Below are 18161 nucleotides of genomic sequence, written 5' to 3'. Positions count from 1 at the left end.
ATATATATATATATATATATGTATATATATATACACACACACATACACACACACACAGTATCTCACAAAAGTGAGTACACCCCTCACATTTTTGTAAATATTTGATTATATCTTTTCATGTGACAGCACTGAAGAAATGACACTTTGCTATAATGTAAAGTAGTGAGTGTACAGCTTGTGTAACAGTGTAAATTTGCTGTCCCCTCAAAATAACTCCCCAGTGTCATGTGACTTGTTAGTGTTACAAGGTCTCAGCTGTGAATGGGGAGCAGGTGTGTTAAATTTGGTGTCATCGCTCTCACACTCCCTCATACTGGTCACTGGAAGTTCAACATGGCACCTCATGGCAAAGAACTCTCTGAGGATCTGAAAAAAAGAATTGTTGCTCTACATGAAGATGGCCTAGGCTAAAAGAAGATTGCCAAGACCCTGACACTGAGCTGCAGCACGGTGGCCAAGACCATACAGCGGTTTAACAGGACAGGTTCCACTCAGAACAGGCCTCACCATGGTCCACCAAAGAAGTTGAGTGCACGTGCTCAGCGTCATATCCAGAGGTTGTCTTTGGGAAATAGACGTATGAGACTGCCAGCATTGCTGCAGAGGTTGAAGGGGTGGGGGGTCAGTCTGTCAGTGCTCAGACCATACGCCGCACACTGCATCAAATTGGTCTGCATGGCTGTCATCCCAGAAGGAAGCCTCTTCTAAAGATGATGCGCAAGAAAGCCCGCAAACAGTTTGCTGAAGACAAGCAGACTAAGGACATTGATTACTGGAACCATGTCCTGTGGTCTGATGAGACCAAGATAAACTTATTTGGTTCAGATGGTGTCAAGCATGTGTGGCGGCAACCAGGTGAGGAGTACAAAGACAAGTGTGTGTTGCCTACAGTCAAGCATGGTGGTGGGAGTGTCATGGTCTGGGGCTGCATGAGTGCTGCCGGTGCTGGGGAGCTTCAGTTCATCGAGGGAACCATGAATGCCAACATGTACTGTGACATACTGAAGCAGAGCATGATCCCCTCCCTTCGGAGACTGGGCCGCAGGGCAGTATTCCAGCATGATAACGACCCCAAACACACCTCCAAGACGACCACTGCCTTGCTAAAGGACTGGCCAAGCATGTCTCCAGACCTAAACCCTATTGAGCATCTGTGGGGCATCCTCAAATGGAAGGTGGAAGATCACAAGGTCTCTAACATCCACCAGCTCCATGATGTCGTCATGGAGGATTGGAAGAGGACTCCAGTGGCATCCTGTGAAGCTCTGGTGAACTCCATGTCCAAGAGGGTTAAGGCAGTGCTGGAAAATAATGGTGGCCACACAAAATATTGACACTTTGGGCCCAATTTGGACATTTTCACTTAGGGGTGTACTCACTTTTGTTGCCAGCGGTTTAGACATTAATGGCTGTGTTGAGTTATTTTGAGGGGACAGCAAATTTACACTGTTACACAAGCTGTACACTCACTACTTTACATTGTAGCAAAGTGTCATTTCTTCAGTGTTGTCACATGAAAAGATATAATCAAATATTTACAAAAATGTGAGGGGTGTACTGTGTATATATGTGTGTGTGTGTGTGTGTATATATATATATATATATATATATATATATATATATATATATATATATATATATATATATATATATATATATATATATAGCTAAGAGATACTGAGGTGAGATCTGGTGAAGTAGCCTGTTTGGGTTTACTGCGTTTATTGCGCCTTAAATGGTTAAATAACAAATAATTTTTTATGTAAACAATTGAACGCCGCTTACTGCTGTCTGACATCTGTCTGACCTGCATTAGTATGTCACACCAATTTACATGTACACTTCAGGAAAACAATAATTAAAATTTTTTTCTCATAATTATTTGAGTTTTCTCATCCCACAAAAATTAATTTCTGGTTATAACACTGCACAACTCATGGCTCGTTTTTTAGATGATAACGTGACTTGTATTTAGCACAGCAAACAGCCTCCATTCGGACCATGGCCAAGCCAGCCAAAGTGTGCAAATTTTTAGCAGTAGTATAAAAGTAATAGTGTGCTAGTAGTAGTGAACTATGGCTTGTTTCAGTAATATTTTCCAAGTTCACACGAGCCAAGGGAAACAAGACAATGGGCCAGATTTGTGATATAGACCACATGTGTGGTATATAAAACAAGTTTAAGAGCAGGCAATCAGTTTGTTAAATGTGTATAAATTCTGTTCATGATGTCTGCTCTCTGACGCTTCACTATACAAGCAGATCCACAGGCATATCATCAGAAGCCAGCAACTCTCTGGCCTTTGCATGATGGTGGCGTAATAATATCTTTAAAAGCCTTAACCTAAATCTGTCCTCAACATTTTACATGCTTCTGTGGCTGTACTATGATTTCTCAGCCTTAAGATTTTAGACATCGGTGTTCAAGTATTACTTCCTAACCTGTATTGAGGTATGTGTGGTCCTTTTGAAGTTTGGATTTCAGATGTTGACATTGTATTGGCCCTGAGAATGGAGAATACACAAGGAATACACTTTAAAACCCATATATAATGAGTTTGAAATTAACTGACATTATACAGAATTTATTTGTGTGTGCATCATGCCATTATGATGCACCCTCCTTCTTACAGGAAAGAGATTGCTAAAATCATGAGCAGCTCCTACTTGCGTGGTCTGAACATGGCCTCATTCTTTGCTGCAAGCAAGATCATTCAATTTGTGACATTCACTGTGTATGTGTTGGTGGGAAACACAATCACAGCCAGCCGTGTGTTTATGGCTATGTCGCTGTACACTGCTGTTCGCCTTACTGTCACACTCTTCTTCCCCGCTGCCATTGAGAAAGTGTCTGAGGCCAGCATCAGCATCCGTAGGATCAAGGTACAGAGACACATTACAGATACTGCCAAATATGTTTCTAGCTTGTATTAGTTAGACATAAAATTTTACACTCCTGGTAACCTCTTCTGTAGATCTTTTCCTAACTAGAATGTGGCAATATTAAAGTTTGGTTAAGCACACTAATATATCCATAAATAAATATTTGATTAAACCCAAGGTAAATAGGTTTTGGGCAGACTATATTTTTCAGAACATTGCAACAATTGGCATTTGGCTTAGTGAAAAAATATTTATTAGCCAGTAATGTTTAATCACAAATCATTTGGAGCTGAAATGAAACGAATGTATTCAGTTGGATATATTTATCTCTTTAACCTGTGGTAATGTAGATTAATAGTTTCTGAGCTCTTGTGCACAACTTCAGCATATTTGACACTGTAATGAAGATAGTGTAATATTACATGTTAATCATAGATCAGTTCCTAACAGCAAAGCACAGTGCCAGTACAGGTTTTTCCTTCTCAACTGTTATATTATACCACTACTGAAATTTTCATTAATTAATTTCCATTATACAACAGTTAGTTCTGATCTAATTAGATTGGAAAAACAGTGTTCCAAAATTGCTGATATTTAGTATAACATCACTTGGACATTTCAGTGTTTTGTATCACTCTGCTTATCTGTGTTTGCTACATAAAATTCCAGTTCTAGCAATAATTCGTTACACTGAAACCTTTATTTTTCATGAATATAACTTTTGACATAAAATATTAATGCCTTGTAAGGTCAAAATGAAAAGGAAGAAGGGAAGCCAATTTCAACAGCACAAATTTCCAAGTATGCAAACATCATATCAGCAGATTTAGACATTTTGAAGAAATGACTAAATTAATCTAATACTGTAAGGCAAACCGTATGGGCTGTCAACTGCTTTAACTCTTGGCTACTTGAAAAACAGCTCACCATTACTTTCAATTAATCTAATAGTCAGAGCTAAGACTAGTGTTACACCATTGTTATAACAGTAACACTAGTTAAAACACTGGATAGGGACAAGGAAAATCAGAGGGATACTATGTTTGATGAGCCTGGTAATATGTTCAATCACCTCCCTGGAGAAATACTTTAACACCGATCCCACCCAACACAAAAGTGCTCTTCTGCAGCCCAAAAGGTTGACTGCTATCAGTGTGCCACTGTTTCCTTTGGGAGTAAATCAGCTGGCTCAAATGATGCTCAGAATGTGCAAGGAGGCAATGACCTGATCATCATACACTAACTAGAAAATATGAAAGTTCCACATTTTGAAATAAATTACGGGAAAAATGAACTTTTCCATGACATTCTAATTTTTTGAGATGCACCTGTATAACAGGAATGGACAAATTAACATGGGCCCAGTGAGCAGCATGCATCCAGTTAGCTGATTGGGAGTCTGTGCATTGCATGGCAACATGCAACAATCTCTCCAGCTGTGGTTTCTTTGGGAATTATTTCCAAAAATAAAATATTTGCAAAAATGTTTCTGAAATGTCAGTTACTCACTATTAATTTCTTGTTTATAGAACTGCTGTTTATAAGCAATATCACATTCACAATCATGCTGTTGTACTGAAGTACCTAAAAACTGATTTTCAGTACAGGAAGCACAATGTGATATTTAATTTAATCATTATTAGAATGAGATCAATATACATAAGTGTACTTATTCATCAAAGTTGTATAGAAAGAATTATGGGTGCACTGATACACGTCTGATTCATGAAAGTGTCATATGACATCAAAACAAGCAGTGATTTGTGTGCAAATAATGAATTTGTTTCATCTGCATAAAAGCAAACTTCTGCCCACAAATCTTTATCATATGCATAGGGCACACACCTCTATTTAGCATCATATGCATATAATTTACATGAAACACACCATAATTTATACTGGTGTTGCAATAGTAAGCCGATTCAGCAGATTGCATAAGAGCTGAGGAAGGATTATTTCTCATTTACTTCATTTGTAAGTCGCTTTGGATAAAAGCATCTGCTAAATGAATAAATGTAAATGTACATCACCACTCTTTCTAAGTGCTTAAATTAGCAGTCACCACATAAACACATGTACACTTACACTTGGTGGCATTGATACTATTTGGTTGCTTGCTCACCTTGTTAGTAATCTGGATTTTAGAAGTTCCTTTTGCTGGATGAGTTGGTTAAACACAACGTGACAATTCCTCAAGACGAGAACAAGGAAGTGTCTGTGGTGGTCCAGGATCTCATTTGCTACTGGGAGAAGGTGAATCATGCTCAACTTGTATGTATGTAACTACAGACCCCTCCCTGGCCAGTGACTAATTCCTCACCCCTTACACACAGAGTCTGGATGTTCCAACACTGCAAAACATATCCTTCAGTCTGAAGATGGGCCAGCTCCTTACTGTTATTGGCCCTGTTGGTTCTGGAAAGGTCTGTAATGTAATCATCTTTCTTTGCCCTCTGTATGATTGACAAGCATTTTCCCCTTGCCTGTGTAATGTTATATTTGCATTACCTTCTCTGTATTTTTCTCTCTTAGTCATCTCTGCTCAGCACCATTCTGGGAGAGCTGCCACAGGACAAAGGAGTAGTGAAGGTCACTGGGAATCTGACCTATGCATCCCAGCAGCCCTGGATGTATCCAGGTACTATCCGCAGCAACATCCTCTTTGGAAAGGAACTACAGCCACAAAGATATGAAAAAGTTCTGAAGGCCTGTGCTCTTAAGAAGGTATGATCCCTCTCTAACATTTGGATTCTGTTTGAGTTCCTTTCACTTCTGTTAATTGTTAGGAAAAATATGCAGTCCCATACTGTGTGGGAAGGAGAAAAGGACGAGAGTGCTGTAACCTAGTTTCTCTTATTGGTGTAAAATATAACATGTTGATGTAAAATATAATGTACTAATATGTAGCATATAGTTTTGTAAGTCCCATTCCTCTGCATATGTGATAGGACATGGAGGTACTCCGTGAGGGAGATCTGACTGTGATTGGGGACCGAGGGGCTACTCTCAGTGGAGGTCAGAAGGCTCGAGTTAACCTGGCCAGGTGTGTAGGTTTTTTACACAGTTAAGTAATCTGTATACACTGTGAAGGGAGTGGGCCTAAAACAATACTTCATCCTGTCTTTTTTGTGTGTGGATAATGTGTCTAATGTTTACATAATGTTTTACTCTTTTTGAGGACCAAATGACCAAATGTCAAAACGCTTTTGATAACTGGAGATCAGTCTTTTCTCACTTACTTCTAGGACTAGGACTTACTCCCATGCTTTGGCTTCTTTTCTTGCTGCATAATCCAGTTGCGCTTGAGTTTCAACTTATAGATGAAGACTGGAAATTCTCCTTTAGAATTTTCTGGTAGAGAGCAGAATTCATGTTTCCCTCAATTATTACAATTTGCCCAGGCCCTGAAGCAGTAACGCATCCCCAAACCATCACACTTCCACCACCATGCTTGATCTTAGGTTCCACTTTTGACTCATCATTCCACAGAACATTCTAACAAAAGGTTTGAGGATCATCAAAGTGTGTTTTTGGAAAATTCTGAGTTAGCAGTGCTTTTTTCCTCACCACACTTCCATGGATGCCATTTTTGCCCAGTGTCTTTCTGATAGTGGAGTCATGAACAGTGACTTTTATTGCTGCAAGAGAGGCTTGTCGGTCCTTTGATGTTGTCCTTGGCTCTTTTGTGACTTGCTGGATGAGTAGTTGCTGTGCTCTTGGAAGACTTTTGGAAGGCCGGCCACTTCTGGGAAAGTTCACTACTGATGAGTTTATCCATTTGGAGATAATGGCCCTCACTGTGGTCCTTTGGAGTCACAGTGCCTTTGAAATAGCTTTGTAACCCTTCCCAGACTGATGCATTTCAATCATATTCTTCCTCATCATTTCTGGACTTTCTTTCATTTTTTCATAGTGTGTTAGTGTAAGATGTTTTAACCAACTTCATGCTGTTGCAAAGGTTCTATTTAAGTGTTGATTTGATTGAACAGAGTTTTCAGTATTCAGGCCTGGTTGCGTCTTGTCCACCTGAACCCCATTTTGAATTAGTATCTAAGGGGGCAAATAAATCTTCACACAGGCCCAGTTGGTATTGGATAACTTGTTTGCTTCAATAAATGACGTCATTTAAAAACTGCATTTTGTGCTTACTCAGGTTGCCTTTGCTTTATGTTAGATTTTGTTTTAATTTCTGAAACAATTTAATATGAGATATACACAAAAACAGAAGAAATCAAATACTTTTTCACAGCAATGTGGGTATAGTGGGCATAAATAGTCTACACAACCCCTTAACACCCAGCTTTCAGTCTGTATTATGTGCTATGCAAAGTCTGATTGTCTTTTAGCAAGACTTACTTAAGATAATACAAAGGAATGCTCTCCCTGGTTTAATGTTCTGAGGCCATTGCAGTTGCTCCACGAGTGAGGTTGAGTTCCCTTCTAGTGTACGTTGTCCTTCCATGTTTAAGCATGCTTTCCATGCAATTCCACACTTGAATATCTTCCTTGAGAAGTCCTCCATATTTGAACACAAGGTCAGTGCCCCTCAACATTATGGCCCACATGGGTTTAAATTGTTGAAATAAAAACAAATGAAAGTCCTTCTACCAACAAAACAAAGCTATGTCAGTGTCCCAATACAATATATAATCTTTACATACGTTCAATATAATCATGAAAATTCAGCACTTACATTGAGCTTAGAAAACTTTATTTCTCAATATAAGGACTCCTCATTGAGAGCAGCAAAAAAATCGTTTGTAGCCTGCGAGTTTAAAGGGGTCTAAAAAAAGTCGCCACATCTATTGACAAAGTCTCTAAGTTATCAACACTACCTGCTGTTCTAATCAGCACTGCAAATTTATAATAATCTGGTTGCATATGTGTGCACAGCCCTAAACTAATACTTTGTTCGAGCACCTTCTGATTTATTACAACACTCAGTCGTTTTGGGTAAGAGTTGAAGGTTTTGCATCAAAATCGACTGATATTTGGTGTGTGTGTGTGTGTGTGTGTGTGTGTGTGTGTGTGTGTGTGTGTGTATAGTTTAATAAAAATACACATGTACCAATAAGTACAAACAGAAGTCAGTGATAAGCTCTGATAAAGATACTATACAATATGTCTTTGTTTGTAGGGCTGTTTATGAAGATGCTGATATTTACCTGTTGGATGACCCCCTAAGTGCAGTCGATGCAGAAGTGGGGCGACATCTGTTTGATCAGTAAGTTTTTCTTTTTACACATGTCAACATCATTCCATAGTACATATACTACATGGCCAAAAGTTTGTGGACACCTGACCATTGCACCAATAGGTGGGCCTTCCCCAAATTGTTGTCACAAAGATGAAAACACATAGTTGTATAAGATGTCTTTGCAGTAGCATTAAATTTCCCTTCATTGGAACTAAGGGGTCTAGTCCAAACCTGTTCAAGTGACATTTCCCCAGTGCACAAAACAAGGTCCATGAAGATATGGTTCATCAAGTTTTGAGTGAAAGAACATGAGTGGCCTACACAGAGCCCTGACATCAAGGCCACTGAACACCTTTGAGATAAATTGGAATGCCGACTTCACCCCAGGCCTTCTCACCAGGCATCAGTAAAAAGTAAATAAATAAAAACAACTGTGCACATCTTTGTCACTTCTCAAAGCTCATAATATAGCGTTTAAACAGTATCTTTAATAAAGAGCCAACCTGAGCATGCAGAGCAGCTTCCTATCTCCTCACTCACCAGTAGGCTTACTGGATATTGATTAAACATTTTAATAATTCAGAACCGAAAGCCTAAAAATAGAATAAGCATTTCTACTTAAGGAGAGTAGGAAGGGCATAATATTATTGAAACTGTTTTCCGGCATTAGCAATCGTGAAAACTCACCCAGATAGTGGAATATTAGGCGACTGCAATATTGCACAGTAAAAAGTAAAAAAAAAAAACCTAACAGTAGATTTATACATTATTATTTTACAAATTGATTGTCTAATGTCCACATGGGCAACATTTTCTCTGTTCTGCTGCTCAAAGTGTTTGAATGCATCTGCATTACAAAACAAAAATACAGTATTTAATTACTTTATAATTATCCTCACCATTAGCATTGTTTGTGAAGTTAAGTCTTAGATTTGACACTATGTTGTAGGCTTATTTAATCTTTTTAGGCCAAACATCCTTTTTTCTGGTTTCAGTGGCGTCCCTAATAAACGTGGTCTGATGTTTACTATATACTGCTAAATTTTATATCACATTTATAAACTCAAACCATTGTCCATTTACTGTGATGGAAAATGAGGGCACTCATGCAAGTTTAGCTGAGAGCACATGGGATGGGGCGTTCAGGTGGTGTCAGTTAATATAGAAGAATTCAAAACACCTGTACAAATCTTTCAAGATTCATATGTCAATTGGCTCATCTCCCATTTTTTGGGGGAGAAAAAGGCTGCTCTTGTGGCATATGTTTTGAGTAGCAACTTGTATTGGCGTACTCTGAAGTTGACTTGTGGAGCTTCTACACAAAATTTGCAAAGGTTAGCTAGCCTGGTAATATGTTACTGGATTGTGGCAATGTAAAACCGTGTAGGGATGATAAAATCATTGTATCAGACAAGCCTACTTGCCAGGGTCTATACGTAACATGCTTGTTATATTTGATGGCAAAGTGTGTAAACACATTGTGGAAATTAAAAAATAAATGGTAAAGCAAGGGATGAACAAAATCAAAGCCTTTAAACAGTCCCCCAAGAAGTATTTTCTCTTTTTTTGTGGATTATATTTTTGTTGTTACTCTTTGAAGTATTTTCTGAAATGTAAATGTATTTTTCTGCAGTTGTATCTGTGGCATTCTAAAGAAAAAAACAAGGATCCTGGTGACTCATCAGCTGCAGTACCTGAAAGCAGCTGATCATATCCTGGTTTTGAAAGAGGTGTGTGTTCGAGGCCCTGCTATAATACATTCCTATCATACTAGGCCATGGTGAATACTTGCTCCAAGCTTTATTTGATCCTTGTATTAATAAGGATCAAAGAGAAGTAGTGTTTGCAAACCATGTGGCTAGTGCTGCTGTAAAACAGTATTGTGGCAGCTGTAGTTACGGCCTAATATATGTGTGTAAAATTAGCTTTATATATTTGGTTGTACCCTGTATAGCTAACTTGGTGTATGTCAGTGGATAGAAGAGCATTGTGCCTAAATTATCACACATTTGTTTTAAGAGAGATCATTTGAGTCAAAGGGCTTTTCACACTGTGGAATCCATATTATATGGTCAACCATAGTAAATGGTCATTTGTTCTGTGTTATCCAAGTTTGCTAAACTCATGTTGTGACCCTATCTAGGGCACATGCACAGTGGTTTCTCAGGGTCGAGCACCTCCTGCACTGCCTACTGCTCTACCCATGTAACTTTGCTGGCCTGTCCAGTTGTTGCTTTCTGTGTGAAAGGCTCATAAAACCTTATGTGCTTAATACACAGAATATCAAAATAAGCTTATACTTGAAAAAGTACATGCACAAATCAGATTGGAATCATATCATCCAAATCACTTTTATAAAAGTATTATTTACATCAAGTCATAAAAATTTGAAAACCATACCTTGTACCTGTGTTTAACTCATCTAAGGGATGATGCTAAACTTGTTTGATGACAAAAAGTGATTGTGATATCTAAGCAGCATAATAGTGTTTATTATTATAGTTATCCTACAGGCCTATCAGAAAATGCATAAACAACCATATTTACTTAAACTATTGACTCAAAATGTTTTTAGGCAAATGCGTGATGAACTGGTATGCTTTTTGCATGATGCTAATGCTTATATTAGCCTTGTAGCTCCAGTAAAAATGTCTTGGCTGATGGACTCACTTTCTTTCGCTCTCTCACCAACACCCCTCTCCCCTCCTTGCAGGGTCACATAGTGGTGCAGGGCACATACAAAGAGCTTCTGCGTTCAGGTGTGGACTTTACATCTCTGTTAAAGAAGGATGAGGAGGAAGACCAGACAGGAAGGACTGGGACCATAGAGTCTTCTCGTAGCCGAACCCTTTCACAGAACTCTGTTCACTCGGGGACCTCATCAGTGGTGTCCGATAAAGATGAAGCAGATCAGCTGCCTGTATGTGTATTAATTATTTATTGGGATTTGTATTTTTAAGTGTAAGAATACTGTATGATCATATACACCAGTGTTGCCATTCAGTGGTAATTACAATTTAAATTTAGGAAAATAATTCTGGCTGGCCATTCCCAAAGCTCACACACTTGAGTGTATTTCATGAGTACAGAGTATTTCATCTCATTCACATGTGCGTATTTTGGTGGCATTGATGTTTCCAGGCAGAACCCGTTCAGACTATGTCAGATGAAAGTCGCACTGAGGGGAAAATAGGAGTCCGCATCTATCTGAAATACTTAACTGCTGGAGTCAATGTACTCGTGCTGCTTATCCTTGTTCTGCTCAACCTGTTTGCACAGGTACAGCATGCTATATGACCACAGGGTTAGCACGTTTTTATCCATTATACATTTAGTAGTTTATTAAGCTTACATTCTCTTTCAATTACCAGACATCCTATATTCTTCAAGACTGGTGGCTTGCATACTGGTGAGTGGAGTATTTGAATCTACTGAATCCATAGAGGTCTAATTTCAGCCACTTCTCCTACTTGTTTTTATTGACTTTTTATAGACTTCGAGACTTCTTTACACTCTTTGACTGAGCAGGAATTAACTAATTATGTGCTCTAAAAGAATTTTCACTGGCCACTTTATCTGAATCAACAGGGCTACAGAACAGGGGAAGCTGAATGTGCTAAACCAAAACCTTACGTTCACCAATAGCATTAACATCAGCCTTAATCAGAATGTTACTCAAAAGCTCTCCACTGAATACTACCTGGGCATTTATTCAGGTACAGTCAAGCACCAGTATGACAGATAGACTTACAAAGTCTCACAAGTTAAATAAATGTATATTTTGGAAAAACATTGGAATATATTATCTTATGTATTGGATGGCTAAGGGTTGATTCAGCCTGTTTTAATCCACAATAACACTACACCTGTTTTTTGTCTTTAGGTTTAACAGTAGCCACTGTTCTGTTTGGCTTCACACGCAGTTTGATTATGTTTAAGGCTTTAGTGTGCTCTGCCCAGACGCTCCACAATCGCATGTTCAACTGTATCCTCAGGACCCCTGTCCACTTTTTTGACATTAACCCTACAGGTGAGTCTGCAGTGTCTTTCTCTTCTACCTTCTCATGGTGTAATGCTTTCTCATTTCACAGTTTCCTAAAACGTTGCAAAATATGGATGAGTTATTAGACTGATTGTCCAGTAGGGAGCAGTGTAATATCTCTTACAAGGGCAACCATGTCTACATTGTAATACTTACAATGTACTTAATTTTGGAGAGCACTTCTAACAGCTGTGATTATTGATTTGTTTAGACACCTAATAGCCTGATTTTTGTAGTGTTTTTTTTTTTCACTTCAGTTATCATGTTACTACCAAGTTACTCACAACAGAGGAAGAAGGGGGAAAAACCCTGTACCAAAATGTAATTAGTTCAATTGTCAGTTAATTTGAAGATGAAATTAGAGTCAGGTGTTTTCAATTAATGTGATGACAATCTCATGTGAGTGAGTGCCCTGTTTTATTTAAAGAACATATATCTATCAGAGTCTGATGTTCACAGCACACAACCGGCTGAACATAAATGTAATGTTTAATAATAAACGAAACTCAGACATAACAAAAAACTCAAAGACAAAGTGCACATGCGTCTCCATGTGCACATTCGTGCGCTTTGTGCATCATCTCCTTGGCCAATGCAGATTTTTGATTCATCACTGAACATCACTTTCATCCAATCATCCATGATTGCTTCTCTTTATCCCATTGTAACCTTGTTTTCTTCTGTTTAGGTGTTAGTGCTGGTTTTCATTTGGCTTTTCTATACGTAAATCCCATTTCATTCAGCTGATTTCTTGACAGAACTCTGTCATAAACATTGCCTCCTGTTTCTGCCCATTTGTTTTTCATTTGTTTTGTTGTAACTTTGTCTATTTTCAAGGCATATTGCTTTGAGTTTTCTATCCTGATGCTTTGATGTCTTCCTTGGTCTACCCGTAGGTTTTCCTTTTATAACCTTCCCATTTTGTTTATACTTGCACCAAATTATAGAGACAGCTGAATGCCACAGCCTTTGCCACACTCCCCTTGCCAGATTTCCTTCTTGAAGGACTTTTATAATCCTTTCCATTGTTTCAATTGACAACTCTCTTGTTGGGGCTATGTTCCCTTTCAAAAAATCCAAGGGTAAGGTCTGTAAGCACTCTTTTAACTGCAGACTAATTTGCATTTTTAGACTTGTGCTGGTATTTGTTTTAGAAATGCAAATTACAAAGTGATTCCATAAGATGTGTAATAGTCTATGAGGTCACAAAGGAACCCAGGGTAAGGTTCTAAGAAACTAAAGGTCTCTCTCACATTGGCTAATGTTAATGTTTATGAGTCCACTATGAGGAGAACACTGCTATGCATGGCAGGGTTGCAAGGAGAAAGCCAGTGCTCTCCAAAAAGAACACTGCTGCCCTTCGCAGTTTGCTAAGTATCACATTGGCAAGCCAGAAGGCTGTAGGAAAATATTTTATGGATGGATGAGAACAAAATAATTTTTTTGGTTTAAATGAGAAGTGTTATGTTTGGAGGAAAGAAAACACTGCATTCCAGCATAAGAAACTTATGCCATCTGTGAAACATGGTGGTGGTAGTATCAAAACAGGTTTGGGCATGTTTTGCTGCATCTGGGCCAGAACACCTTGCCATCATTGATGGAACAATGAATTCTGAATTATACTAGTGAATTCTAAAGAAAAATGTCAGGACATCTGTCCATGAATCTGGGTCATTCAGCAAGTCAATGACCCTAAGCACATGAGTCCTTCTACCAAAGAATGGTTCAAGAAGAATAAAGCTATTGATTTGGATAAGTCCAGTCCTTAACTTAATCCAATAGAAATGTTGTGGAAGAACCTGAAGGAAGCAGTTAATGTGAGGAAACCCACCAACATCCCAGAGTTGAAGCTGTTCTGTACTGAGGAATGGGCTACAATGTGCCTTGGTGGAAGAGTGGGGCATAGCAAGAACTGACAAATCTGGTGAAGTCCATGAGGATGAGATGCACTGTAGTACTTAAAACAACTGGTGGCCATACCAAATACTGATTGTTACATTTGATATTGACCCCACCCCCACCCACTCATCCCCCGTTCAGGGACTCATTAGTCCATTAGTGTTCGTTAAATGTCTGTGAAACTTGTTCAGTTTATGTCTCAGTTGTTGAATGCTTTTTATGTTTTATGTTTATGAATGTTTTATTATATATATATATATATATATATATATATATATATATATATATATATATATATATATATATATATATATATATATTAGTTACACATACACACAGTTGCAATCAAAATTATTCAACCCCCATTGCAAATCAGGTTTATTATAAAAATTTACAGACTTTCAGCTGTTTGCAATGAACCAATCAAACAAAAGCAATTGAAATAGTTTAACACAATGAATGTTTCAAGTGGTTTTCCCAAATTCAACTGAAAATGCATCTTATAATGATTTCTCCAGTCTCAAAATTATTCAACCCCTTCATGGCAAGCATCTTTAGTACTTATTAGAGCACCATTTTGCTGTTATGACCTGCTGCAAACGAGATGCATAGATAGACACCAGTTTCTGGCAGCGTTCCTGAGGAGTCTTAGGCCATTCCTCATGAGCAATGGCCGCCACTTCAGTAAGATTCCTTTGTTTTGCTGCGACCACTTTCTTCAAATTCCACCAGAGATTTTCTATGGGGTTCATGTCAGGTGACTGTGATGGTTCTGTAGAATCTTGCAGTACTTCTTCTATAACCAAGCCTTGGTGGAATTTGAGGTATGCTTGGGATCATTGTCCTGTTGGAAGGTCCAATGATGCCCAAGCTTCAGCTTCCTCACAGATGGCATGATGTTTTCTCCTAGGCTTTCCTGATACTTCAATTAATCCGTCTTGCCTTCCACACACTTCAGGGTTCCAGTGCCAGAGGATGCAAAGCAGTCCCAGAGCATCACCGAGCCACCGCCATGCATGACTGTGGACAACGTGTTCTTTCTTCATTCTTCTTTATCCAGACAGTTTTGTTTCATTGCTCCACAGAACAGAATCTCTTTTGAGCTGACTTTTCTTTTGGGTCAGTAGAGGTGTACGTCTTGGAGTTCTGGCATGGAAACCTTCAGCGTTTAGTATGTACCATACTGTGTTCACTGAAACCTCAGTGATGTTGCCATTAAGTCACTCGAGGGTTTTTCACAACCTGCCTTCTCAGAAATCTGGTTACAGCATTTGATAGCTTCCTTTTCTGCCTCGTCCAGGTATTTCATATATTTTCTACCCCTAGCCAGTTCAGATATTTCATGTGTTCCAGCTCAAGCACACCTTATGCAAGTAATGAAGCCCTTGATTAGTTGCATCAGGTGTGCTTGAGACAACACCTGTTTTGCATATTTGTGCTGTTGTGAAGGAGTTTATTCAGGATTTAAATAATTTTGAAACAGGAGAAATCATTATAAGTTGCTTTTTCAGTTGAATTTGGGGAAATCACTTTTTGCTTTTGTTTGATTTGTTCATTGCAAACAGCTGAAAGTCTTTATATTTTGATAATAAACCTGATTTGCAATGGGAGTTGAATAATTTTGATTGCAACTGTACCTACATTCATACATGCATATACTATGTATGTATGCATGATAAATTTGAATCCATATCTGGGCTTGAAAATGTACCCTAAACACTCTTCATTATACCACAGCGCTGTTGAATTCTTGATTCTGATTGGCTGACAGGTGTTCTGAGGCTGCAATTATTTTTTAGTAAATGCACAGCAAAAGTAGTTCCAGTCAGGCCTGCATTACATTTCCATATCACATCGCCAAGTTAACTGAATTATCGGAAAAGTTAGGCTACTGGCCACCATAGCACACAGATCTAACAATAAACAAAATGAAAGAAAACCAAGATTTTCCATTAAAATGTAAGGAATAATTGACGACGGGCCGCTGAATTATCAAAAAAAATTATGCACACCCGAGGTGGTAATGCAGTCATGAGGTATGAGCCATTGATATGCAGTTGTTGGAGAGAGAGAAAGAGAGAGAGAGAGCACAATAAATAAGGAGAAGAGCGCGAGAGAGCATGTGAGATTAGCCCGTGAACAAGTGTCAGTATTTATTTATTCGTTGTATTTTCTGCAGTAATAAAAAAACAGACAAACCCTGTGAACAAGTATGATTATTAATATTTATTTATTTATTCTATTTTTATATTATTAGCATGAAATTAATTTTAAAAAAAAAACTCTCTCTATCTCCAATTACTGCATATCAGTGTTTTTAGCCTCCCTTACTAAAATGACGTTTTGGAATTAGCAACGCTTGAGATGGGATGCATAATAAATTAGTTCCACATGAGCATTTTAAGGACAAAAACCTGACAAATGTCTTGAAATAAAACATCTGAACAATGTCTTGAGGTGTGGTAACTGTGGTATAAGTGCAATAATTGACTCCGTTCTGTTGAATTATTAAAAAATAATGCACACCTGAGGTGGTAATGCGCCCACGACGAGAAGTGGGGTATTATTTTCTAATAATTCAACGGCCTGTCATCAATTATTCTTTACATATTGGAGGACCATGATTTGGTTTATAAGACTTCAGTGTGTGATTACTTTTATTTTCTAAGATAAATGGCTGGTGATAGTAGACCTGAGGCAATGTGATTGCTGAATGTGTTTAATTCACTGACCTCTGTAGATGGATTTAAGTTCTTGTACAATGTATTTATTTCATGACTAGCCAATTTATGACATTTGACTAAACAGATTAAAAACAGAACAAAAGAAATACTGCTCATAGAGTATGAAATGTACTTAATAAAATGTTGTCAGTGTCGGTCAGATTTTTTTTTTAAGTTAATGGACATTTTTCCAGGCAATGTAATACTCGTTTTATTTTCTCTAACATTTAATTAAAGAACATTACATTTATTTTATGAATTTATTACCGTTGATATCTTTCAACCTAAATCGATGATGTCTGCAAATTGTGTTTGTAGCATTCATGTTCACTTTCTTGCTTCTGCTCTTCTTCAGGAAGAATACTTAATCGGTTCTCAAAGGACATTGGTCACATAGACTCCATGTTGCCCTTGACATTTGTGGACTTTATCCAAGTAAGCTATGTGTGTGCGTGTGTATATGCCATTGTCTAATGTTTGACCGACCAAATGAATACAGCTAAATAGTCTTCCATTAGAGACTTTTCATTCTGTCAGGAAGGGGGACCCTTTCTTTTCTGTTGTGTTGGCAGACTGAAAGGAATTTACCATCTTGACCATTGTCACTCATTATTTTAGGGGCCTTTCTCACTGCCTGCTTCTCACTATTCTTCTCCCATTTGCTACAAAGACAAAGGAGCCTTTAAACTGAAGCTTCCCAAGCCTGTGCATAGACCCAATTCTTTTGAATGCCTGGGTCCCCCGTTAAACCATGTAGATACACTCTTTCTCCTTATTGTTCACACATTTTGTCAAGAGAATGACCTTTGTCTTGGTTCAGTGGACCTTACTAAGATTTGACACATATATCTGTGCCACCCAGGTACTGTAGAATGTGTTTTACTTTGCCACATACCTACCAGGGTGGCCAACAATGCAGGTGTTTCATAACCAGGTCTGTGCTTTAAATAGAAACTTTTAGAGAAAAACCAGACTATTGTCATTGGGCCATGAGCAAAAGTTGGTCAATTGAATGGTCAAGAAAGAATTGTTGCTAGCACCCTTTCAGTTCCTTCAGTTACATTATATTAGAATTGGCTAGCATGTCCAATATGCTGATTATATGTTAGAGGATCTTAAGGAGACTTAAGGTAAGTCATGGGATATGCCTTTATTATATGGAAACCATCTGAAACTGTCGAGTCATGGCAAAATAGACTGTGGAGATGTGTAGGTAGCACACTAAGCTTTAACACTAAGGAGTCTTCAACATATTTTTAAAGACTCAACGGTTAACCACCATGACAAAGAGCTAATACAGTATGTCTCTCTAGGTGTTTCTGCAAATCGTAGGTGTCATTGCTGTGGCTACCTCAGTCATCCCATGGATTCTGATCCCTGTGCTGCCCCTCCTTATAGTCTTCCTCTTTTTAAGACGC

The 18161-nt window shown here is 38.3% G+C and overlaps 1 protein-coding gene across 2 annotated transcripts in view; it reads left to right on the top strand.

Moving 5' to 3' along the window:
- abcc4 (ATP-binding cassette, sub-family C (CFTR/MRP), member 4) overlaps positions 1–18161 on the top strand; it is an 81685-nt gene that overhangs the window by 43382 nt on the left and 20142 nt on the right. For both annotated transcript variants that reach the window (XM_053637497.1, XM_053637499.1), the window contains exons 8-21: positions 2633–2882; positions 5028–5135; positions 5216–5305; positions 5415–5606; positions 5831–5925; positions 8020–8106; positions 9713–9809; positions 10793–10999; positions 11221–11358; positions 11451–11488; positions 11668–11795; positions 11963–12109; positions 17099–17178; positions 18057–18161. The exon at positions 18057–18161 is cut by the window's right edge and continues 46 nt beyond it. In XM_053637497.1, the coding sequence (XP_053493472.1) occupies positions 2633–2882; positions 5028–5135; positions 5216–5305; positions 5415–5606; positions 5831–5925; positions 8020–8106; positions 9713–9809; positions 10793–10999; positions 11221–11358; positions 11451–11488; positions 11668–11795; positions 11963–12109; positions 17099–17178; positions 18057–18161 (1762 nt within the window). The remainder of the gene's footprint in view (positions 1–2632; positions 2883–5027; positions 5136–5215; positions 5306–5414; positions 5607–5830; positions 5926–8019; positions 8107–9712; positions 9810–10792; positions 11000–11220; positions 11359–11450; positions 11489–11667; positions 11796–11962; positions 12110–17098; positions 17179–18056) is intronic.

This window comes from Ictalurus furcatus, chromosome 12, assembly GCF_023375685.1.
Source record: "Ictalurus furcatus strain D&B chromosome 12, Billie_1.0, whole genome shotgun sequence".
Lineage (NCBI taxonomy): Eukaryota > Metazoa > Chordata > Actinopteri > Siluriformes > Ictaluridae > Ictalurus > Ictalurus furcatus.
This window is presented reverse-complemented; position numbering and strand designations above follow the sequence as displayed.